Here is a 24,642-nt window from a genome sequence, read left to right as displayed (position 1 = left end):
GAACAGACTCCCACCATGACATTGGCCTTGTTGCTCTTCCCCCGATTCTTACCCATAAACACTCAACCCTATTGTCACCATCATTAAGCTCTAGACAATCAAAACACTCCCAACATACAGAGCTACCGCATTGCTTCTCCCTCCTTGGCTATTCCTGCTGAAGAGTTTATAGACATCCATTGCAGCACTCCATTTGAGTGAGTCATCCCACCACGTTTCCATGGTGGTGACTATATCATAGTTTTCCTGCTGCACAATGGCTTCCAGCTCCTCCTGTTTGTTACCCATTCTGGATGCGCTAGTGTAGATGCACTTTCAGATGGGCTATTGATCCCACCACCTTTTTGGGGGGAGAAGCCCTAAATCCTATGTGAACATTCTCAGGCAATTCCGTGGTTTCTAACACATCAATAACCCTTGCATCTTTGCTGCTGCATGGATCTCCATGCCCTACCTCCACTGAGACAGCAGACCAAAGGACCTTGCTAGCATGCCATCCCTAAGATATTGGTGTGCCACCCCCTGGCTTATCTCTAGTGAGCCTGGTTTTATCCCTTTCCCCCTTCAAACCTAGTTTAAAGCTCTTTCAATAAGCCCTGCTAACTCCTGTGCAAAGATCCTTTTCCCCCTTTGAGACAGGTGTACCCCATCTGTTGCCAAGCAGGCCTGGTGTCATGTAGACCAACCCATGATCACAAATGCCCAAATTCTGCCAGTGACACCAGGCTCGGAGCCAGGTATTGATCTGCTGGCTCTGTTTCTTCCCTCATCATTCCCTGCAACTGGAAGGACAGAGGAGAACACTACCTGTGCTCCTGACCCCTTAATCAATTCTCCCAAGGCCCTTAAGTCTCTCTTGACTGCCCTCGGACTTCTTGTTGCAATTTCATCACTGCCTACCTGAAAAATCAATAATGGATAATAATCTCAGGGCCATACCAGGGTAGGAAGCTTTTTCTTCACATCTTTAACCTGGGCCCCAGGGAGGCAGCAGACTTCCCTAAGAAGTGGGTTTGGTCTGCATATTTGGCCTTCTGTTCCCTTCAGAAGGGAGTCTCCTATGACAATGACCTGTCTTTTTCTTTACGGAAGCAGTTTTGACCCAGGGCGTAGGCCAACCCTCCGTACCACGCGTCCTGTCTGCCTGTCGAGCCTGTCTCAGGGAAGGTAGGGTGCAATTCCAGTAGTCTCTCTCTCTCTCACACTCCCTGATACTCCTCAACCCACTCACCACCTCCTGGAGCTCCATCACTAAGCGGAGGAGCTCCTCTCCCCAGGCACACGTCTCACTGCTGCGGGCGACCACCAGCATAAGAGCAGGGCACAGCCTGCAGCCTGGCACCGGGGTGGCAGCCTGTTCCCACCAGAGCTCTGTCTGGGCAGCTGCCTCAGTCGTGGTGGGTGCAGAGCTTAGAAAGGCCACGGCTTTCTGCCAGGTGGATACCATTGCTTCCTGCTTGAGCTGGCAGGGCTCAACCCTGAGCATGCCCCTCTGCCCAAACTGCCGCCCCACACCCTTGATGACACACCACACCCCGTATGCCCACCCTGGTCGCTGGTCGTCCCCAGGGGCTTCTTTTGTAGGTGTGTGGGAGCTTGCCTGCTATTGCTCCTGGCCCTGCCCAGGTCCCATCAGCCACTGTGACGTGAGTTGCGGGCTCCCAATGGCTCTCTCAGCTCCCCCAGTTTGGGAAACCCTCTGTGCACTGCGCAGGAGCACTCTGCTGTGGATCCTGCTGGCACCAGAGCTGCTTGCCTCAGCAACTGATTTAATTTCTATGCTGCTTTTGTTTGTGTATTGTGGATCTTGGGAGAGTTTTGGATTTGCATTAAATCCTTGCATAGTTAAGGACCATCTGAATGGAAAAACATTCAACAAAAGTCAAGTCCCATGGAATCTTTTGCAAAGATCATACATACACCCTCTGGACCCTTGACAGTACTCACCGTACACCCCGCAGGTCAGATTAGCTTTTACTTAACTTGATGGGTTTAAGATTCAGCTCAAAGACAGAAGATCCTATGAAACCATGTATATCATGTACCATCTGGGTAAGTTCCACATTATTTATTCAATATGGAGCTAGGAAACTCAGCTTTATGCAAATCTTCTCTGCAAACTGAACTCGGGAGGTTCTTCCAAGCTACGGACTGGTGTAAAAACCCTGAAGTGATTTTGTATAAAGATTTCCACCCTGTACTGGGCTTAGGAGAACTTTCACCTTGAGCTGCAGCTAAGCATACATAAAATCAGATACTAAGAAAATCCAAGATGGACTGCAAGAGAGAAGACAGGCTTCAAAACTGACTGTGTTTTGGGGACACAAGAGGCACAAAGCCAAGATTAATAATCTAATGAAAAACAACTTGCAATAGATTTGTAGCTCCCAAACTTTTGGGGCCCATACTTTCTTGTTGAGTACCATCTATCCATATTATTTAATTATTAGCTGAAAAATCATGAAAGACATGTAAAACTAAAATGGGCCATTTAACTTGGATATGCAGAATAGCTGCAGACACGTATACTAACTGTAAGTTATATAAACCTATCAACTAACACACATAAGCACTAACACACATAAACTAACACATCCTCCAACAATGCGACTGAGTAATAATATATCTCTTACATGGCCCACATACAGCCAAAGGGCTGGAGTTTGTCTCCTATGAGTCATGGGAGGTGAACAGAGCCCTGCAGAGCTAATAAGCTGCATCCAAAGCTTTATCATTAGACACATCAAAAGAGCACAGCAGCCAAGGGGTTGGGTCTAAAACAACAGCACTGCAATTACTGCCAGATGCACTGAGGGTAACATGAAGAATTAGCTCCGCATCACAGATGTGCGCACCAAGATTGTCGGGAGAGGCAAGGGAGATGTTTGCCTTCCACCCAGGCAAGAGAAGACAGAGCACTAGAGTAGACTCAGCCCTCTAACTAGCCTTTTCATGTGAGGCTATGACACAGATAATTGTAATAAACTCCTGTATGCTTGGTGAGGCAAAACTCTTGAAAGCTAAATTTGAAGCAGGAAGAGAAATGCATCAGATAAATCTATTTTAACAGAAAGACTAAGAATTTGCTGCAGTTTTGGCAGAGCAAGAGTGCCTGGATGGAATGAAATACTTGAGATCAGGCTGATTAAAGGAACCAAGCAGCCATTTTCAGAGGATGCACAGAAACCTCTAACTACGAAAAACATTATTTCCTCTAATGGAAAACAGCTGTTCGGCAGCAAGAGTACAGGAAGATAAATCTAATAGGAAGACAGGCCCATCTGGACTCCCAGGTCTCCTACAGATCTGCAGCTGGTGTGAATTAACATAGTTTCAACAGAGTTCTACAAAGCCAGAAGACATCAGATGATGATCAGTTCAGAGTCTTTAGCCAGTTCCACTTACAAAGAATTATTAATATTTCAGGAGAATTTGATGTAAAGAACCACTGAAGATACAGGAGAACACAATTAACCCAAGGTACTACAAAACGTTGGCCAAGCCATCTGAAAGCTTTCAGATAAGCTGTACGAAATGGTGCAAAGTCTGTTCTGAAAAGTAGATACGTAAAATACTGATACAGAGAGCAAACAACAGCTGCTTAAATATGAAGTCTTAGAGCAGGATAACTAAGCTGGCTGAAGAAAACTGAAACTTGTTATTTAGAATTAACCCAGTTTGAATGGCTGCATTAAAACAAACTGCAGGACCTCTGAACACCAGTAAAACTGTTTCTATGCAAGGAGAAACAGATGATACTACCAGACCGCTCTCTGAAATCTTGTTAGAAACATGGATCAAGAAGTATGGAGGAAAGAAGAATGAATGAAAACAGGGTATCATTACAACAAATGAGAAATAGAACAAACAAACAAAACCCCCTCAAGTTTGACCCTGTTCAGACAAAGATCTGGACTTTTGTCAAGGCACTTCATTAGTGCACACTTCAACTGGCAGTATTTCTCAAGTCTGAGCTGCATGTTCATTTGCTACCTAAATTAGTAGTGGTGCTGCCCCCACCACCCTCCAATGCGGTTGACCGCTCACAAAAAAAAAAATCCTGCCTCACATCACCAGCAAATTGGCTGTGTTAATATTTTAAGAGCATTCAGCAAACAGTGGTCATGATGCCTGTGTCACTAGAAAACAAACAAACAAACAAAAAAACCAAAAAAAACCAAAACCCCATAGAATGATTACTGATCCCAGGACTGGCAGATGAGTTTCTCATAGGCTTGTTAAGTTGAAGATGCTGATACAGATGTTTCCCCACTGAAGAACAAAAGGCAGCACCTACATTTTAAAAACTGCATCCATCATAGCTAAGTTACTATTTCCAGTGCTTGGCAAATTCTGGTCAGACTCTTGCCCTTATTAGAAGGCTGATCTAAAACTCACACTGACTTCTGGGAAGTATGATGCACCCTGGATTGCAAAAAACTTGCTTCTGGCTGTATAATTATGATGTAATGAGAGAAAGGAGGATTAGAAGTGAGAAACATGAACATGTGTGGTCACCTCAAATTCCACCATCGCTTTCTTCATGCTCTCCACATCAAAGATCATCTTAATAAGGTCTTGGATTGGCTTAGCAAGTTTTGACTTAGTCCCGGCACCCACTGTCAGTTTTCTGACAGCTTCTTCATCCTGGGAGGTAAAAATAGTATCAGAATTAGCAAAATCACAAAGGATAAAAGTAACAGGCTGGCTGCCATGGTAACAACTCAAACCCAATTTAGTGTATGCATGCTATGACTAGCCTGAAGTTCATGGGGAGCGTGGGACATTGCTCTGACATTTTGGAACCAAGTGGATTTAAAAATCTACCTACTCAGTTATTTGGTATACATTATTTCAAGAGGTGCCACTGTAAAATAGAAGTAGAATTAAGAGAATAGAAACTCTGTGTGCACCACTGCTTCACCTCAAGCAATGGTATTAATTACTTTTTCTGCAAGCTTCCTGCTGCACAGAGACCTTGATGTGAAAAAATGACTGTTTACTTTGTTGCTTTTATGATAAAATAGAGATGTAATAACTAGTTTCACTAAGTTTTTGTAATAAAAACTGTCACAGATGAGTACAGGAATCATCAATTAGCCACAATTCCATCTAGATGCTTTATTGGTACAATGGTCTATTCATGAAAGCACCTGCCAGATGCTTCAGAATATCACCGTACATTGCAGTGTAACAGACACTTTGCTGCTGCAATATTCAAATTTCCAAAAATAAAGCTAAGCATCAAGCACTTCACACTGAAAGATGACATCCAGTAATTTGGCCACAGAAAAATGCAATGGCTTGAAAATATGTTCTCTGGTACCTTTACAGCTATTAAGAGCATTCAACTATTTAATCTGAAAATAGTTTAAGTTATGGCTATGCCTTTAAATAAGCATACAAACCCCCGCTGGGCAGAAGGAAGAGAATTCTCATTTAGCTTAGCTGTCTAAATAGCCAAATCTTACTGGCAATGAATAATTTCTCTTTCTCAGCCTGCTCAATATGTGCACTAAGCAGAATGCTGCATAGGAGTTGCTTCACTGTTTGGGAGAATTTTGGATGCGGAAGACAGATGAAAAAATATCTATTTTAAATAAAAGAAAATGGTGTTTTCAGACAGGATGTATGTGAAATGTCTGCCAAATTAAGTTCAAATTAACATCCTTAAAAATTAGAGTAAACAGGAAAGCACTAAAGGGACTTCGGACTTGACAACGGAAAACTACTTAGGTTCCCAACACATCTATTTTAACGTGTGACGCTCATTGACCTACAGCCCTCTTTCTATAGCACAGAGAAGATGCAATAGTTGTATCTGCACTTCATTCCTCAGGTTTGTTAAGTGTAAGTGATCCAATGGCAACTGCTGAACAGCACAGCTATAGCAAAGCAGCTGAGCAATGCTCTGTCTGGTACAGGGACATTTCAGAGTTACCTGTCCATAATCTATTTCCAGTGGGTAGAATTTTTTGGGATATTTAGTGAAGTTCTTTGAATGCCAAGAATTGCCAGTTTTCTCTTCATACAAATTCAGGAAGTGTTCAACGGCATCTTCTTTTGATGGCATCTGCTCCAGCTTGTTACTCCCGATTACAGTGCCCACGCGACCCCAAGATCTGAATACCCAGTATCTAGAGAAGTGAAACGTGAGAAAGGAACAGACATAAGATACTCTGGCTCTAGATCTCAGTCCAAATGAAACTGACTCTGCAAGAACCACGCGACTGCATGCGAATCCGCCATTTGCATACAATTAATTTTATGGAAGACAGTCCCTATCAGCAACTGCAGGAGAGCAACACAGGAGCCACCACAGAGCATATGTCCAAGGACTGGTGTAAAAAAAAAAAAAAAAAAGAAAATCAGTGTTAACACACCAGACCTACAACCCTGAGGATAAGTGTGCACAGCAGGAACAGAGAGGATAATATCTCAGTCTTAATGTTTTGCAAATAAAAATCTTCAGACTACTGGGGTCATATATTTGAAAAACAAACACCATGCATCTTTAAACCCGTGACTCAAAAGCCCTGGAGTTCAGATTTTTAGAGACATCAAGTAATTCAAGTATTTGTTTGCATTACTGACACCACCTTGGGTGAGCTTCCATAGTATTTATAGGGATACAATCAACCTTTCCAATTCATCAGGCACAAAACGTAGGCAGAGATTCTCCATGTACTGCATCACAGATCCAGTTACAAACCCCACATGCAAGAGCCAGCAATAAAAGCTTATTATGAAGATGGTAAAGTGTGATAAATCCAGAGCTGAACCAGGGTCGTCACTGACAGACATTAGCTCCCCTTAATTTCTGTGCATCCCTTATGTGCTATGGGGAACAGTTTCACCTTAAAGAACCCTCTCCATTTCTTTATCTATTCAGTAACGCAACCAGCTCTGCCATGCATTTGATGAGACTGGAAAGCTAAACACATGATTGTCCCCTGACAATTTCAGTGCATTTTGTCAAGCCTCAGGGCACTCAATTCAGGACTACACGTGGCAGAATAACCAGAATCTGGTTTTGTTTCCCAAGCTTACAGCTCTGCAATTAGAAGACAAGAGTAAGTTCAAAAATATGGGAAAGATTCCCAAAATCACAGACTTTACACGTGGGGTCTTGATGGTAGACCAGAGGAACCTTCACCAAATTCTGCTTCTGTACTTTCAAGGGCAGCCATCAGTCAGAGCACTGTGGCCCTCCTGTTAGCCAATTAACCCAGACTCCAACCATACGTGCCTCGCTCATCCCAGGATGCAGGAATGAGCACTACCAGAAGCAATTGTGCAAACTTACCTCCCAACTTAAACTTTGTCAACACCACAAAGAAATGTCTCCATGCAGAGCAGAGATCTCCCCGGGGGTTGTTTGTTGTTCGGTTGTTCTGTGGTTTTTGTGTTTGGCTATTTTTAGATAAATATATCTATCCATATCTCCTCACAAAGACGTTTTACTCATACTTTGATTTTGTAGATGCCAAAACCCCAGTATTTATTGGAAAAAAGTGAACAAAAGTATTTCTAGTCAAAACTAAACTCACCTGTTCTCTCTGTCATCCTCTAGCAGTTGCAGTTTATAATAGGAATTTGTTCCTTTCACAATATCTACTAGGCCCAGGGTTGCACTGAAAATCTTTCCACCTTTTTCAAAGACATGAGCAGAATCCTCCAAACCTACAGAGAAGAAACAAATTAGAACACAGAGAAGGTTACCATTTTAGGTCTCCTTCCTACATTTGTGCTTACCCAAACATTTTATGAAGCAGTATGAATCTTAACAAAAATACCGCAAAACCAGTAACTACGTGCTCATAAATTGTGTGCATGCACCTTTAGACACACTGGAGCGAACATCAGTCCTAACTAGAGAACAAAAAAATTGTAACTTTTGATAAAGGACCATCTAAAATCTAGTATTTAACAGTGCGTGACTGGCTGAAGGAATTCTCAAGAGAGATACAGCTCTGCAGGTGTCACGTTAGCAAATGGACTGAAAACCCAAAGGCTAGCCTTGGATGCAGTATGAATTCTCAGAACAACATCCGTGCACCACAGGTTTGGAGAGTAGCATCAGCTGCCCCCTGGAGAGTCTGGGGGCAGATGCTCATGCCAGACCTGTGGCTCTGCTGGCTGAGCCTTTATTCACCCCACTGACACATGCTCCTAAAGTTGACCAAAGTGCATGCCTTAGTTGAAGTGGTCCTTCTGAAAGCTGCACTAGAAAGTCCTGGAATATCCAGCTTTGAATGTCAATCAATATCGTTCCTTTGATAGCAAGAAAAAATGGTTAAAACGTTCATGTTCCTTTTATGCAACGCTTATCCTTTCACAGAAAAACATTTTGCAAACAATCACACATCCTGAAGACTTGTGCGGTGCAGGCGCAGCCATCATTACCACTCACCAGAATCAGGATCTACTGCCGCTCCACCCTTAACTGTTAGCTTCATTTTCTTTTCAGACTTGCTAGGTCCTGCAAGGAAACAGAGTTAATTTTTTTTCCTAGGCAGGCAACACAGTCTGACTTAAATCAACATTTAAATTCTCAGTTTGCATAATTATCACCCTAAGGAGACTTCATATTGGATTCCCAGTATATGACTTCAATGGCTTTTTTAACCTGGCTTTAGCAGCCAATTCATAGCCCCCACACAGCCAATTAAATGAAACAGATATAATCTGAGGAGATCTTATCTCCTTCCTCCCGGCCCCAAGGGGTGGGCCATATCATTTTTTCACCTGCACAGCAGACAAAAGTCACATTTGTGGTTGTGTTTAAGTGGGATTTAAAAACCTCACAGGGCATGGGAGGTGTTCAGGTCCCCTGGAGATGCTACTGCTGTGACAGAGTCTGGCAATAAACATACCCAATTGTATGACAGAAACCCATGCTTGGAGGACACGGACAAGAACAGGGTCTGAAGCTAGGCGAGCAGATCTGATGGTTTTGTTCACTGTTCAACATTAATTATGCAAGCTCTCTATAGCACTGGTGAGGAATGCCACTGGTGTTGGCTATTTTTCCTCCTCTGTTAAAAACTGTTATGTTCTAAACCAAGTAGAACAAAGACCAATTGCTCTGGACCCCATATTTTCTCACTTGCTAACACCCCTTGGGGGTTACGGTAGTGTCTGTCACATGTTGGTACCCCAGCAACTCCTTGGAGCTGCAACACTGACCCAAACTTGCAGAGAAGCTGAGGTGTTATGAGGAAGAGTCTAGACTGATGTCAGGTAGCCTGGGCACATACAGCACAGGAGATCTCTGAAGCAAGACTGAACTAGGGGAAAAGACAGCCAGCTCAGGGGACAGCTTCATGTTTACTTAAAGGTAGTCTTGCCCTGAGGTCTCACTATTTAAATTTATTATGAGAAAAAGGGCAGAGAACTCAAGGAAAGGTCAAGAATAGACTATACCCAAGTTTGCTTTGTGCATGCACAGCATTGAGAAAACAATGCGGAGAAACAACCGCTTTGTTCTTCACCTTGTTCTTCTTTGACCTTCCCAGCACTCTTCGTACTCGGGGGCTTGCTGCACTTCCCATCCACGGCCATTTCCTCATGCTCCATTTTCACCTCTGCACCCCAAGGTGAAAGTGCATGGAGAGACACAAGCTCCTGGAAGTCCTTGCTGGAGGATTTCACATCCTGAAGAAACTCCTCTGAGACCACACGGACTTTGGCCTCCTTCACTTCTTCCATCTTCTTGCTCATTTTCTCCACATCCTCTGCAGAGGCAGGGTGGGAAATGGAGAAAAAAAAGCATCAGTGATGTTTCAGACTTTAGCCCCTCCCTCTGGCCATGATTCAGGGCTCTGTAATGCTTTGCGGAAACACAATTCCACCACAATTTGGATTCACCATATTCTTTGGAGACCAAAATCCCCATTGGCTCAAAGCTGCAGCATGGGCTAGAGCAGGAACACTCCTGTTTTACCTGGCTGGTCCAGCTCTCCCCTTCCCAGAGCCAGGCTGGGGTGTACAGTCCCTCTTGGACCTCCTGGCAGGTGGTAGCAGATCTCCTACTTCAGCAGCCAGTTTGCACCTTGACTCCAACAGGGAGCAAGAGCAGACCCTAAGTTGCCAGCAGAGAAAACAACTGCCCTCAGGCACTCACAGTCAGCTCTGCAGCTTCTCCAAGGCAAGCACAGATACAGTCCCCAGCACCCATCGTCTCAACAAGGGTGGCTTGCACACCACCATGGTCTGCACATAGACCAGAGCTCCAGCTGCTACAGACCCAACAAAGCCTTACGGCATAACCTGCAGGGTTAACATGCTAGGTAAGTAAAAATCAAACAGCACACATCTGTCTACTTTTCCAAGCATGCTAAGGCCACGTGCGCACACAACACATTATTCCTAATCCAAACACCGATCTCCAAACAGCTCCGAGGACACTCGTCCTCTGTAATCTGCTCAGCTCTGTTACCAGCGCTACCAGTAACCAAGGCATGGCTGCTCACTCTGTGTGCTGATGCACAGGGTAGCCTTGTTAGCTGTTGTCGTCATCTTTCCTCCCAGGTCCTCCACAATGCTCTTCACCTCCTCCTTGTTCTTCGACAGTTTTCCAAGAACCAGGATCTTCATGTTGGTCAGTGGTTTGTCTAGGGGTTCAGAAATAACACAGCATGTCAGCAACAGACACAGAGGCCCCAGACAAATAACAAGCACAAAGGGACAGCATCCCCCACAGTCAGTATAATCAGCCCAGCTGGCAGGGAGACAAGGGTCCAAAAGCAGGTCTGACCTGTGCTAAGCAAGTGGGAGGAAGCTCCCCTTCACTTAGGAAAGGCAACAAAGCTCAACACCTGTCAACAAACAGAAGGGATGAAAGGCAGGGAAGATGGATATGTAGGCACATTATTTGCCTGCCTTTTTGTTTTTTTTTAAATGGAAAAAAAAAATCAGTCTTCTTCAGCACTGTGCTACTAGAGACTGTGCTCTGCTTTCCTCTTCTTTTGATGCCTGGACAGCATGGGAGAAACTCACTATAACATGAAAGCTCCTGCCTCTTCAAAATTAAATCTGTTTTTGACGGGCTGGAGAAAGAGGACTGTCTCTCAAGCAACAGTGTTCCTACATTACAGTACATTAGATTCTTGACCTTATAGACAGCACAAGGTTGTATCACGCGAACCCATAACAAGTCAGGAAACAAGTCAGGAGCAAACTGCTAACCATCTGAGGCTCCATCACATCATTGTGTTAACGCTCTGCAATGCAGGTGGGTCCAGGACATGGCAAGTGTCTAAGAGTATATCTGCACTGCTAAAGATAAATGCTATTAACTCTGGTTGACCAACTGAGGGTTTTGTTTCCTCTCCTCCCCTCAACTCAGATTAGTTAGGTTGCTAGCAAACAAAACAACCTGGCTTTAATTCTGGTCAATGTTTTGACTTTACTTTCAGGGCACACTGGGGCTGGAATCAACTTGCCAATCAGAACCAAGACCGGGGTTCCTTTGTCCTCATTGCTAATAACACGATCTGGCTAAAATTAGCTTTGCAGAATTGCTCCCCCCCTTTTTACCAAGTAACAATAATCCCCTGCTCCCAAAACTATCGCCAAGGCTAACAAGGCTGAATAAGAAAGAAGTCAGCATAGCTCTTAGTGGACAGGCTATATCACCAAAGCATGCAACTCATTCCAACAGCCTACAGGGAATTTCTGGTGTCCAACCTTTTGCCAGTTTGTGGGCTGGAGACAGGACGTTTATTTTGCATAAGGGGAGTCAGTGATTCGTAAAGCCAAATCCCAATGTAGGATTTAAAAAAACAAAACCAAAAAAACCTCTTGCCCTTAAAACCTAACACAATATGGAATATCTGGCATTATGGAAGTCCCTGGATGTTCCCCAAGAAACCAAGCAAGAAGGCATTTCACAGCAGGTCTCCCTTGGGACACACTTTGCAACACTGGCATTTAAGTTTCTGATACACTGCAAACACATCATTTCCTCACCATCAACAAATACCCAAAACGATTTGTTAGAAAACAACCAGGACCTCAAGCCCATGTCCTCAGGCAACCTGCCATATCAGGGTCTACCTGCGCTAGGAAGATGAAGCACATGAGACTCTGCTATGCGTTTTTTTACCAGGAGAGCTCTGACACGCTTGGGGGCAGGAGGACAGCACACCCGTTCAGGGTGGTGTGTTCATCTGGCTGGGAATGGCATTGCACACCATCCTGAACTCCACTGACCCATGCCCAGCCAGCTGCTTACCTCTGGGTGTGGACACAGTCTCTGCCAAAGGAGCAGATGAGGAGGGAGGAGGCACAGAGTTCACAGTCGCAGCATCTGGAGGGAATACCCTGTCCTGCTTCTTACACTTAAATTTCTTCAGGTAAGGAATTTCCCGAAACTCCTGTGGGATGGAAGCGTAAGTAGAGTTTAAAAACAACAAATACTATTATAAGATTTAAAGGCTCAGTTGAGCACTGGCCAGATGTTGGCATATACTGCACGTCTTGGAAAGGATTTCCAAGACATTCATACTAAGGTAGGCAAATACCCACTTTACTGACTGGGAAAACAAAGCTAGAAGAGGGTAAATGATGGCTTTCAAATCAAATCAGCAACATATCTTTCAATTTGGAAAATATATGATTTAGTTATGCATTAGCTGCCTACCCCTGGAGGGATGTAGCTGTGACAGGACTTCCCCACTGTCACAGCTGCTCAGCACTGCAGCACACTCTGCTCTTTGGCATCCAACACTGATTGCTGCTTATTCAATCTCCTTACAAGAGGCAACACCAGTTAAGAAACGTGCTTCAGATCATCAAATTTGCAGTAAATACCCACCTTTGGGATTACCCAGTCCTTCCTGTTGGGAGTCTGCGTTTTAGCAACACACTTAGTCCAGGCAGTAATATCCCCTGAACAGTAGTATGCGTCACTCTTGAACACAAACTGCCCCTTACACTCCTCGCAGGGAAGAAGAGCTCCAAACGCCATCCCATCTGCTACTCGGTCCAAAATCTAAAGCAACAAAGAATACAAAACAGGTCATGGCAGAGGAAGCTGGAAACCCACACACTACATTACACTGGGCTGCACAAGAAAACTACTGTCAGTCTGCTGGCACGCAGACGTAGACGTTTCCAGTGCTTGTCATGCATACACTGCACTGTAAGCCAAGACTCTGACCAGCACTGATTGATTTATGACACCTGAAAGACGTGACACCAAGTTTCCCCAGTCACACCATATCTGCTCACACCCATGGCTCGCAGTCTCTCCTATCCAGCTTTGACATTCAGGAGAGCATACCTACCACACAGCACCTGACCAGGCAGCCGTGCTGGAACAGCCGAGGAAGAGATGAGCTACTGCATCTGAGCACATGAGTAGGTAGGTGGGAATGTAGGCTCAGACAAGTCCCTGTTTTCCTGCCTAGAGAGTATTTCTTGACCATTTTGAGTCTAGACACTTCCCACATCCCAGCCCACAGTCCTTACAAAGAGTCTTAATAAATACAAATACTTAAAGTGATGTGTGGCTCTGAAAAAGAGACTTTCACAAGTTACAGAGACTGAAAACTGACTGTTTTTAGAAAAGATACCAGGAAAGAATTTGTGCAGGTTTTGCTTCTTTTGGCATAATTTAACAGTTGAGGGAGGCAGTGTGAAGTGCCTTAACTAACCTGCTCTTGAAGAGCCAGCAACAAAAAAACCCTCAAAAACATGGACCAGTTTGGGCATAGCAGAATAAAGGCACATCACCGAGACTTAACACGTAGAATTCAGCATCACATGCCATAACACAGACCTTCACAAGCAAGCATTAACAGCGATATCATCAGAGTCCTGGGACAGAAGTCCCAGGACTTTCCACTGAATTTCTTTCTGAAGTGTTATGTTAGGAACCTGCTTCAGACTTGTGGACCTTGCAGCAATATTGGTTCGGGTCGGCGTCAGTGATTCAAAGACCCAGCACGCACGCAAAGCGACTACAGACCAACTCACCGCATTCTCCCCTGAAGGAACTTCCTGCTTGTTGGCGATCAGCAGCTCTTTCAGGTCATTAGTGGAGCAGACCTTCCTCAGCTCATCTTTGATGCCCCAGATCAGCTCTGTCTGCTCCTGTTGACAAAACTCAGCAGCTTAGCTACTTGCAATAGATTGCTTTCTAAGAACATTCCTGAAACTGCAGTATGTGGACAAAGTTTTAGCAAGCCCATGGTATCTTAAACCCAGACTGTGAGATAAGAGCACCAAGAACCAGTAGCTTTACCAAAAGGGAGAGTCATGCGTTTTACCCAAAACCCTAGATGCTTCAGATTTCAGTATGAATTCATGAGCACATTGCGGCTTCAGCAAATACTCTTCTCTTCTCAAGATTATATGCAGAAGGACATCCCTATGGGATTCTGTATAAACCAAGGCTTCTCCGTCATGTACATGTGAAGAAAGGCCACAGAGTAACTTTTACAGCACTATCCCACATAAGAAGGCACAAGCCATACTAACAAGACAGCTTCCTTTTAGGTAGAGTGGAACCCACGTTTCTATCACAGTTCTACCCTTAGCAAGCAAGTATCACCTAACTAGTTGACACTGACAACAGCAGGGATGTGGCTGCATTTGAACTTTGCATTAAAAGAAAAATCAGAAATGCTGATCGGCACTGTTCTTCTTTTAAGCTACCTAAGCATAAGAAGAATTTCTACCAGATCAGTCACCTGCAGCAGCGCAGAGGAGCCTGTATGTTCTTTTGGGCCTTTCTACAGAAGGTGAAAGGGTTGCACAGCAAAGCAGCACCCTAAAATATCACAGATAGTTTCTGAATGTTATTCACTGGCTACAGTCAAAAATCCAATCTACCCCAGAAGAACTGGTTGACTGTGTTAAATGGTTTAATTTTCAGTATTAATGATCGTGCTTGATGAAATGCTGTTAAAAAATATTAGTGAACCCAAAGTTAACCCGAATCTACAAATTGCCTTGATCCTTCCTAAACATCTGCACTGCAGCAGAAAAACCTTGACAATGTCTTGGCTAAATTTTGTTGAAAATTAAGGTATTGCCACACAACAAAAAAGAAAACTTTTGTTCAAAGGCAGACACGCCATTTTTCTACAGCTCCATTAAGACTTCAACTGCAGCAAAAGCAGCTTGTTAATTTTTTTCTTGGAAAGTACCTATGCCAAACTTTCAATAAATACAAAATTCCTGATGCTCTGTTGGGAATTATTGCCACACGATTCTAGAAAGTGAAACGTAGAAAGCTGTGATCTATCACACTTTGTACCCAAGAACCAAACACAGCTCCCCAGAGGGTGAAAGAGATATGATTTCTCATTAATCTAGTTCCGCATTTTACCTCTGTTTAATTTTTAAATGAGCTATTTATTGGTTTCCAAGCTCTTTTGCAACAGCGCTTGGGCTCAGAGCTTCAGCCACCACAACCAGATGATACAGGAAGGACCACAGAACCAACCTCCCTGAGAGAGAAGGTATTTAACGTAATCTATTTAAATCCAGTAAGCACAAGTCCTAGAGAACTTCCTTCCTGTCTTTCAGGAGAAAGCAGCAGGGTGAATTGCCTTCAGCAAAGCCATAGTGTGCCAGGACACGAGGACCAGCTGTGCTGCGAGGACCTCTGCTTTGTCTGGGCACGAGGTACAGGCCCTCTCTAGGTGTCACAGCTCTTCAGTTAGTGCCTGACACTGCACTCTTCTAACAAAGCAGTTTTTAGGATGTGATCAGCTAAAACTCACCTTCAGCTGTTTTTCCTGCTTTGATTCTTTCTCTTTTTCTTTCTTTTGTTTCTTTTTCGCAGTCACATTTCCATCTACCTCTTCTCCTTTTCTCTTTCTAATAGAGAAAACCAAAACAAAACACACACATGAAAGGAAGTTATTTAAATGCCTGTCCAGCAGTCACCAGAGCTCAGTTTACTGACTGCTGATATCTGCAGAGGCTTGAATATCCTCAGTTTTGGCAGGCGAACCCATTTTTCAAATTCCTCAGTGCTAGATTGTAGACATGTACTTGGCTCTGCAACACAAGCTGCCTCAATCAGGTCAGGTACACTTAGAGCTTTTCCACGGGGTAACTGTATGGTCTGGCAGAAGAGCACATGAAATACTGCAACATTTTCAGGCATATTCATCTACACCTGTATTAGTTACACCAAAGGCATACCTAAGAATCACTGAATATAAGTGTACCTCTCCAAATCTGAGGAGGTGTAGCAATGCCGGTTGAAAGACTATAGTGTCTTTCAGCTGAATCAACAGTTTGATTTTTCAGCTTAGACAGTCCATATTGAAATAAAGGGCAGCAAACATGGTAACTTTAGTAAGCTAACACACTGGGGAAACGAGGTACTTCCCAGCTAGTTTCTCTTCAGACTGGAATTAAGTCACGTCTCTGAAATCAGACAGGAGGAAGTTTCTACTTGCAAAGTGCTCCCAGGCTGATAGCGGTTTTGTGATGTACTACTGTGCAGTTGTGTGTGAGGGAATTTATTGTTACTAACTGGGGCCTTAGAGCTGTGCAGGGAAAAGTTACAGAAAACGCTGCTTGAGAAAGACTGCAAAGAAGAGGAAGCCAAATGAAAACTGGGGGATTTTGGCAGACTTCAGAATGACAAGAGACCTCAGAGGAAGATCATTTATGTTTCCAGAGTCATGTCATCCCCTTGGTCTGCCTGGCTTCAAAATACATCAATATCAATAAATCAAATCAGTGTGTGCTCTCTTGAGGAAATAAAGGGAAAATTTGCCCCACTTGAGGCAGCATGAGCCTGCAACTTGAGGCAGAGCATGAACACAGCTTGGATCTTGCACTTCATTTTGACAGGGCTGCTATGGTTTTGAAACATCAGCCAGGTTTCTTTTTAAGAAAGCATCTGTCTTAACTTTATAAGCTGTGGCTGATGGTTAAGCTGTAAAGTTGACATTCTCTATTGCTCTCCTACTTATAATTTTAAACACTTCACTTTCTAGTACTTCGCTACTGTTAAGACTAACACTGTATGACAGCTTATTAGCTATAAAACTGCAGGAGGATGTCAAAAGGTACTCTTCTCCCAAAGACTCACGCATAAGAGACCTATAAGTTCTAGTAACTGTCCTGGCCCTAAATTGGGCCAGGTTTTCATTTTATTTGCAGTGGCCACCACTAGCCCGTCATTAGCGCCTCTGACCAAACCAGATTCAGAGCACTTTGCAAGTCTTTAAAAGGGGCTGGTTTTGCAAAAGAGCTCGTCTTTCAGCTGTCCCCCTGCAAGGTCCCATCAGTCGAACTGGGGCTATGCTGTAAGGTGCACTGCCTTAGGCAGGGACAACAGCTGCACTGTGCTACTAGCAATTGCTTGCATTTCTTGAGAAAAACTCCGTATTGTTTTCTATATCAGGCAAGCAGGAACCAGCATGGCAGGACTGGATACAGCACGCACACAGCCATGCCTTCAAAAGTCCCCAGGCCATGCAAGTCCCCTCTCTTCCCCGGCTGCAGCCCCTGCAAGGGGCAAGACCAGAGAATCCACTGGGCCCCACCACGAGGACAATGACATTTGTAAGTTTTAACAGAGTCACAAGTACACAACATAATCTGGGAAAAACGTATCAGCTTGAGTGCAAAGCGCTCTGCTGCACCTTCGCAAGCCAGAGGGCTTAATAATGCAAGTATTTAGGATGGGTGCCTGAACACTGTGTATCTGCAGTGCCTCTCCCTCGGCAGGCTGACAGCCAGGCTGCCTCCAGCAAGCCAGCGCTCACTCCTATGCCGTAACTTGTCTCCCAGTCTCCAAAAAAAGGAAAGCCAGTACACCAACTACTGGAAGGCGATCACCCTGCTGAGAGGCCCTGCGACCCAGGGAAAGCATCCAAATTCCAGCAGGGACTCACACTTTTGGCAGCTTTTCCTCAGAGTCAAGGGGACAGCATGTTGCTCTCCCAGACAGAGTGATTACTGTACCTGTTCCAGTCACTTGAACAAACTGCAGAGTGGGAGGGATCATCCCAATTGCAGAGAGGCATAAAACTGTCAGTCACCACCTTCTCTTTTGTCCCTGGCTATGCCCAAGGCTTAAAGCAAACTCTCATCATTTTATACAGCCTGGAGAAGGGAATGGCAAAGCCAAATTCACCTCGCATCATCCCAAAACAGCAAATTTTAGAACAATCAACAAAATACACACTCACTGACACACACATTGATTTTATCTTCCATTCTTGGGACCAAACACTCTGTGTTGCTAACAGCAGCTGGGTGCTACTATGTATGCCCTTTCTCCTGCTGGGGAAGGGACAGACTTCCCACATTCAACAGGTACGACCCAACAGCTTGCTTAGACAGACTGGTACTTCCCAGCCAATGTAAACCACTTCTTCTCACCTTCATGGAGAATACACAACTAAAAGATTTATTCCAACTTTCAAGAAGATGAAGAGGCATGTAAACTGTCCCACTCTAGCCTGGCCCTTCCTTACCACCTGCTCTCCATTTCTCTATGTTCACCACCCCACTACAATGAAAATGAAGGGTGGAAAGGACAGTCACGGCAACCCTGGATAAAGCAAGCAGCCAACACAAGGAGGAAAAAGAAGTGCCCTTTTCTCCTCCTCCCTGTAAAGCACCACCAGATTGTTGCTGACCTGTGTACTTATCCTCTGCCTCAGGCAAGCCCTGCAGTTAATCCAGTACTGCATGACATCTCCAAAATGACATTTTGCTCCTGTCCTGGGCAGCAATTCTACCCAAACAAGTGAGGCAGAAAATACAGGAAAGTATTAAGCATGGAGCAGGAGGGTGAAACACATGCTACCAAAGTAGCACAGTCAAAGGGAGCTCGCAAGCTGCTACTGCATTTCCTACATCAGTACATGAGCACTCTTTCCACAGAGAAGCTGCTGGCAAGGACACAAGATCCTCCTTCCCAGGCCTGCAAAGTGCTGGCGCTCAGGCACGACAGCCCGTAGCCCAGGGGAGGGTCGGCATGTCTCACCCAGAGCTGACCGAGGAAAGGAGCCAGAATCCTTGCAGGAAACCTTCCCATTTTTGTCCTTCAGAGGGAAGGGATTTTTCCAACCTATTCTCAGTAGTCCTGCTCAGCACCTCACTTCTCTCATCTGCAATAGGCACATCACACCGCTGCTCTTACAGAAAGGGCTGACAAGGCAGTCCCAAAGTCTGAGCTTCTCCTTGGAGTATGGGCTAGATATGCAGAAGCAGCACACAAATTTGGATGTGTCACATCTGAATTGCAGAGACATCTGAGTCAAGATATAATTTGGACACAGTGCAATTAGAAATATCTTTAAAGATCATTTTGAGAATCTCACCTACAGCAGATACTGTAATATCATTTCTGCAAGATGCTGTAATTTCTGTCGTTAATTTCTGTTATCTGATTGAACGTACAAGATGAATTATCAGAGGCAACTGCATCTCATTCAAGCTTCTGGGGTGTTTTTCTTTTGGCTTCTCCAGAACTTCTGTGCTTTCTTGGCAGAAAATCACCAGGTAGGAAGCACACCACACCTCTCCACTTCTTCTGTTTATTTACACTCTCATTCAGTTTGTTTGACAGACAACTATTTTCCCAATTGACCCTTAATACCCTTGGCTCAAGCACACAGCCCAAACAGGAGAAGAAAGGTAGTGGAGTGTAAGAGCTGGCCAGCACCTTCACGGTTGAGGGGCTTGTTCATGCAGTGCTTGGAAAGCACGAAAGATGAGACGTCCTGCTGCTTTTCTGGCGCGAGGTTCTGGTTCACATTACCCTACATCACCAGTCTAAGCTTTTTTCCACTGCAATTCTAGGCTTTTATTTACACAGTGACTTGGCAAACTACTCTGTGGCCTATCTTTACAAAGCCTTCATATTTTCCATCGCATCCCAGAAGTGGCCCAGAAAAGCAGAGTCAGGGCAGACAAGAGAAACACTTACACAGTCCAATCTCTAGAGCTTTGCTGAAGACATGGGAGAAAACTACAAATAACCCTATTAAACTCACACACTGTTCTAGGACAAAGTGGAACACTCACCTCGGCACAAAAAGCAAAGGACTACCTGAAAAGCTGCAAGTGCATTAAAACACTGTACTTGTACTTACACCCGGCAACACACACAGAGGTAAAATGCCTGTGTGAAAAGATGGCAGGCTGCCGGGCAGATGCAGACAGCTCATCTCAGCCTCCAGTGGTTCAGCCAAGTGAGGTGAACACTGCAGAACCTGATGGGGCTCCGGCAGGAGCACCCACTTCTGCGGCACTGCAGGACCCTCCCCACAGCACCCGCACCACTGCTGAACGCTTCTGGAGCAACTGCTTGCCAACCAAGAAAAAAGCATGGAAGTTGCAGCCTCTTAACAACACATACATCAGTTTATGCATGCTCCGCTCTGTTACCTATGGCCAAGGATGACGTTCACGTACACGCCAGGCTCTGAACAGTACACCACACCCATCAGCCATGTATCTGGAGGACCAATACTGACAAAGACTGCACAGATTTGACTTGGCTACAGCTTCTCAGAATCCAACATCAGTCTCACTGGACAGTTTCATGGTCAATCCTTGCAAAAGTAAAGCTGAATTCAGTCTACAATGTACACAGGGAAGCCAAACGTTTTACAAGAAGATCTCTCCTATTTGTAGGACCCAGAAACACCTTATGTTCCTTCCTCCATGGGGACAATGCAACACTGGCTTGTGTTATGAAGCATGACTCCAGGCAAAGCCACTTTGAAAACAAATAACAAAAGCCTTCATTAACAGAGAAAGATTGACCAAACCTAGCAAGTCACCTGGAAGTGCTTCTCTGTCAGTACAAGTTCTGTCAAGAGCCTCCACTAAAAAATTCAATGCAAGGCAATGAAATTTCAGATGTACCATAAAAGATTTAGCAAACAAAAGCATCCAAGTGTAAGCACTACGCAGCCAATAAATACCATTATCAGATTCAGTGCCTGTCACAGATCCCCAGCTCATAGATAAGAGATGTCAAATCAATTCTCTAACAAGTGGTTAGAGCAGAGAAACCATTGCTGATAACAGCATCACACAAGGAGGCACAGAGCCCAATATCCATTTGTATTAAGGATGCATTATTTTATGGTTGAAAGCCCCACATCAGTCCTCCAAGTCACAGCTGCTGGTCTCTGCATTTTCTCAAGGCAGTCACAGGGGGCAAGTGGACTGTACGCTTCCAGGGACAGGGAATTTGTCTGTTGTCATCTGCCTAAGGTCACAGGAAGGACCAAACCCTCCTGCGACCAATATTCTTTTAACAGAGACAACAATGTCACAAAACATTTATCATGGATGTATTTGAAGGCAAGCAATGGCTCCTCTAGACAATGCAATTTCTTACATTGCTCACGTACCCTTCACTCTTGGTAGCCGGGAGCTGCTTCTTAAGAGTTTCTTTATCTTCAGCTTTCAAGATGCTGAAGCCCAGGAGCTGGGTGGCCCCATATGCCGGGAGGAAACCCAGCTCTGCTCGGCGGCTCACAAAGCAGTCCGGATGGTACCAGTTATCTATCATTCCCAGCTGCGGCTTTTCAGGATGCACCATCTTCTTGGAAATCCGAATCTGGCCCTGAGGTAGATTAAAGCGACAGAAGAGCAATTGTTAGGCCATTCTAGCTAGAGCAGGATGGTAATAACTTACTGACATGCTTCCTTCTAAACACCTGTAAAATAGCAACAGTTCCTCTATCAAAGCCTGCAACTTTTGTTCAAGCCCTTTCACTACAGCTCCTCTGTTCTCTTCAGTACTCTTTCTAGGTCAAAACCCCCAGCTTTTTAGGTAGTTTTCTGTTCAAAAACCACTCAAAACTGGTAATCCTGCAGTCTTTACTTCAACTCCCAGTAAGCTTGAACAAGCAAGACTCACATGACCAAACCCCATGTAGGCAACTCTAAAAATTAACTTTATGTCCCTACCACTCAAGCAGCAGTGCTAATAAGATCTCACCCTGTCTTACTGCAAGTTACTTTGCAGATGCCCAACAAGTAGTTGTTTTAGGTGCTTTTAGACTGCAATACTTCATGCTCCAACAAGCAAATGTCTACACAAGTCACCAATGTTTCTGCAGATACAAGCATACCAGCACTGGTGTTTGGCCCTTGCCAACTTTACCCAACTGGCAGGTCTATTCACATCTATCAGAGGCTCACAACTCCATTCTGCCAACTGTCTTTAAAAGCAGAACACCAAGACATGTTAAACCACAGGGCTGCATCATTAGTCAGCTGCATCACTGTTTTTGTCTGCTTTCATGGAGTTAATATGGATACACTGCACACAAACAGAGCTGGTCTGGCTGAGGAGGAGGAACAGGCCGACACCTTTGCAGTGCTGCACCAAGCAGGAACAGCTGCAGTTAGTGGTGGCTTTCTTGCTACAGAAATGCTGGCAAGCCAGGTTCCCTCCTGCTCTAAGACCTAAGTGAAAGGAAGCATCGGCAGGTTTGAAGGCCAGGCTACAACGCCTGAGGGATGCCTTTACTGTCAGCTGTCCAGGACGTAGCTGCTCCTCAGACACAGAAATGCAGCTCTGCAAGTGCTTTCCATATGCAGGACAGACAGGAAGCAATTATAAAAGTCACTGTTTGAATTGGAACCGGTGGGAGAAAAGACAAGAGATGGAGAACTAAGAACAGCTTTTTACCTTTTCTATTTTCTGTTCACAGCCTTTGCAAGTACTTCTGTTAGACTTGGCATATTCTGCAGCAAAGTCGTTTAGGCTCTTCTCAGCCTTGCCACTTCCTTCCTGTTCCCCTCCTTTTCCTGGAGAACAAAGCAAATACAGAGTTCAGCTTTAAGAGGCATTCCCTTATTTCTTATTCTCTGTCTCAGGTTGTTAGCAGTCTGGATTAATAAACCTCTGTGTTCCAGCAACTCATCTGTCAAGAATTTGAATACAGAGCAAGATAAGCAGTCCATGCTCAAAAGCACTTTTAAAATAGAAAGAGTTCTTTAAACAGCCAAATAGCAATTGTACAGGATTGCTTATTTAATGATTTTAAAAGACCTTCAAAGGTACACAGAGCTGACCCTTTTTACCTCTTTCCTGAAAGCAGTGTAAAATGAGATCTTACTGGAGAACTGACTGTAACAGGAATCACAAATAGCTCTGTTTCAAAGCAGAACTCCTCTTCCCAATTGCCAGCTTCCTTTTATTTTTTTGTATTACTACATTTCAACAGGCAAACATCAATCTAAAACTGCCCAGCATCCTTGGTTTATGCAGAGACGTGGCGAGTTTAGTCTGGTCTGTACTTAAGACCCTTCTCACTTGTTCCCCTGATTCACTAGTTCATGGTATAACAATTTCAAAGAGCCACCATAACCATACGCTGCAGTGAACATACCATTAAAACAACATACTACAACAACATTTGTTAACATTGAAGAATTGAAAACAAAATACACCAATCATGATAACAAGAAATATTTGGCAGTACATCTGCCAACTGACTTGGCTTTTTACCTCGTTGATTTAACATGCTGGATCATACTGCCACTGTCCTAGCCCTGGAGTGCAGAGATGCCACAACAATTCTTCCGACATCACTTGCTGAAGGGACACGGCAATCAAATAACCATAATAACAGCTTGACAAGACACAGCATGGTTCCATCCAAACACCAAGAGACCTCTGCTTACCTCCTCCAGGGCCTCCAGTTTCAATGGCTTTCTTGATTTTTTCCTGATCTTCCCACCGGAGCTCAGGGAAGCCATCAATGTCTGCATGGGACACAATTCGAGCCCGCTTCCAGAAGCAGCTGTAGTGGTGCCAGTGAGGGACTTTGCCATCAAACATGGGTGACTAGGAAGAAAGCACATTAGGCCGAGATGAAGCAACTCGTACAGAATTAAGGAAAAAAAAAAAAAATCAAGATAAAAAGGACTATCTGGGTAAACACAAGTGATTTCTTTTTTTTTCTTTTTTTTTTTTTAATTAAGAGATGGATACTATTTAGGACAAAGTCTAAGAAGAAAATCTAATATGACAGACAAGCTGCTGGAGAGATGTCCCAAAGGGGATAAACGTGGAAGGAGCATTTACCTAGCTTAACCAGTTCATCACCCTGCTGCTTAGCCGTCTGTTTTACTCGAAACAAAAAGGTCATAGCATCAGCATGGCTATACCAACCCTGAGCAGACAAGGAGAGACTTCTTCTCTATGAGAATCAGACCATCTGCAGGCAAGAGCACAGCAAAACAGAGGCTGTGGAAGAAGTAACACGAGTAACAGCATGTGGCTCATCTGCTACAACCTCCTTTGAGACTGCTGCAGCACAAGAGGCTGCTGGCCTTGCTCTGCAGGACCTTCGAGTGCAATGCGCAATCCCTTTGAGAGCCACTTCAAGCAAACTGCCCATCACCAGGCACAAGACAGGAGGAGCAGCTCCAAGGACTGTGGCCTGAAGAAATTCCTGAGGGGGCTGCAGGAGGCAGAAGCAAAATTTAAGGGAAACACCAGAGCCCAATGAAGTCCTGCATCAGAACAGAAGCATCACCCAAGTCCTCCCCAAAGTGCAGCTCCCGAGTGCCCTGCCTTGCACCAGCCCCATCGTGGAAGTGTTCCTCTTGCTTATGACTCAGACACGTGAAGTTTAAGTACCAACCTGGCATCGTTCCAGTTACCCATCAGACAAAATA

The 24,642-nt window shown here is 44.5% G+C and overlaps 1 protein-coding gene across 1 annotated transcript in view; it reads right to left on the bottom strand.

Annotated features, from left to right (window-relative positions):
- Positions 1-24,642, bottom strand: part of PARP1 (poly(ADP-ribose) polymerase 1) — a 38,174-nt gene that overhangs the window by 10,304 nt on the left and 3,228 nt on the right. The window contains exons 2-14 of the mRNA XM_069800028.1: positions 23,644-23,806; positions 22,646-22,764; positions 21,357-21,571; positions 15,738-15,834; positions 13,984-14,100; positions 12,821-12,997; positions 12,239-12,380; positions 10,476-10,616; positions 9,495-9,737; positions 8,414-8,482; positions 7,551-7,683; positions 5,942-6,137; positions 4,519-4,647 (exon numbers count right to left, since the gene is read on the bottom strand). Of these exons, the coding sequence (XP_069656129.1) occupies positions 4,519-4,647; positions 5,942-6,137; positions 7,551-7,683; positions 8,414-8,482; positions 9,495-9,737; positions 10,476-10,616; positions 12,239-12,380; positions 12,821-12,997; positions 13,984-14,100; positions 15,738-15,834; positions 21,357-21,571; positions 22,646-22,764; positions 23,644-23,806 (1,941 nt within the window). The remainder of the gene's footprint in view (positions 1-4,518; positions 4,648-5,941; positions 6,138-7,550; positions 7,684-8,413; positions 8,483-9,494; positions 9,738-10,475; positions 10,617-12,238; positions 12,381-12,820; positions 12,998-13,983; positions 14,101-15,737; positions 15,835-21,356; positions 21,572-22,645; positions 22,765-23,643; positions 23,807-24,642) is intronic.

Source organism: Haliaeetus albicilla, chromosome 13, assembly GCF_947461875.1.
Source record: "Haliaeetus albicilla chromosome 13, bHalAlb1.1, whole genome shotgun sequence".
Classification (NCBI taxonomy): Eukaryota; Metazoa; Chordata; class Aves; order Accipitriformes; family Accipitridae; genus Haliaeetus; species Haliaeetus albicilla.
The sequence above is the reverse complement of the archived record's forward strand: the minus strand, read 5'-3'. Positions and strand labels throughout refer to the sequence as shown.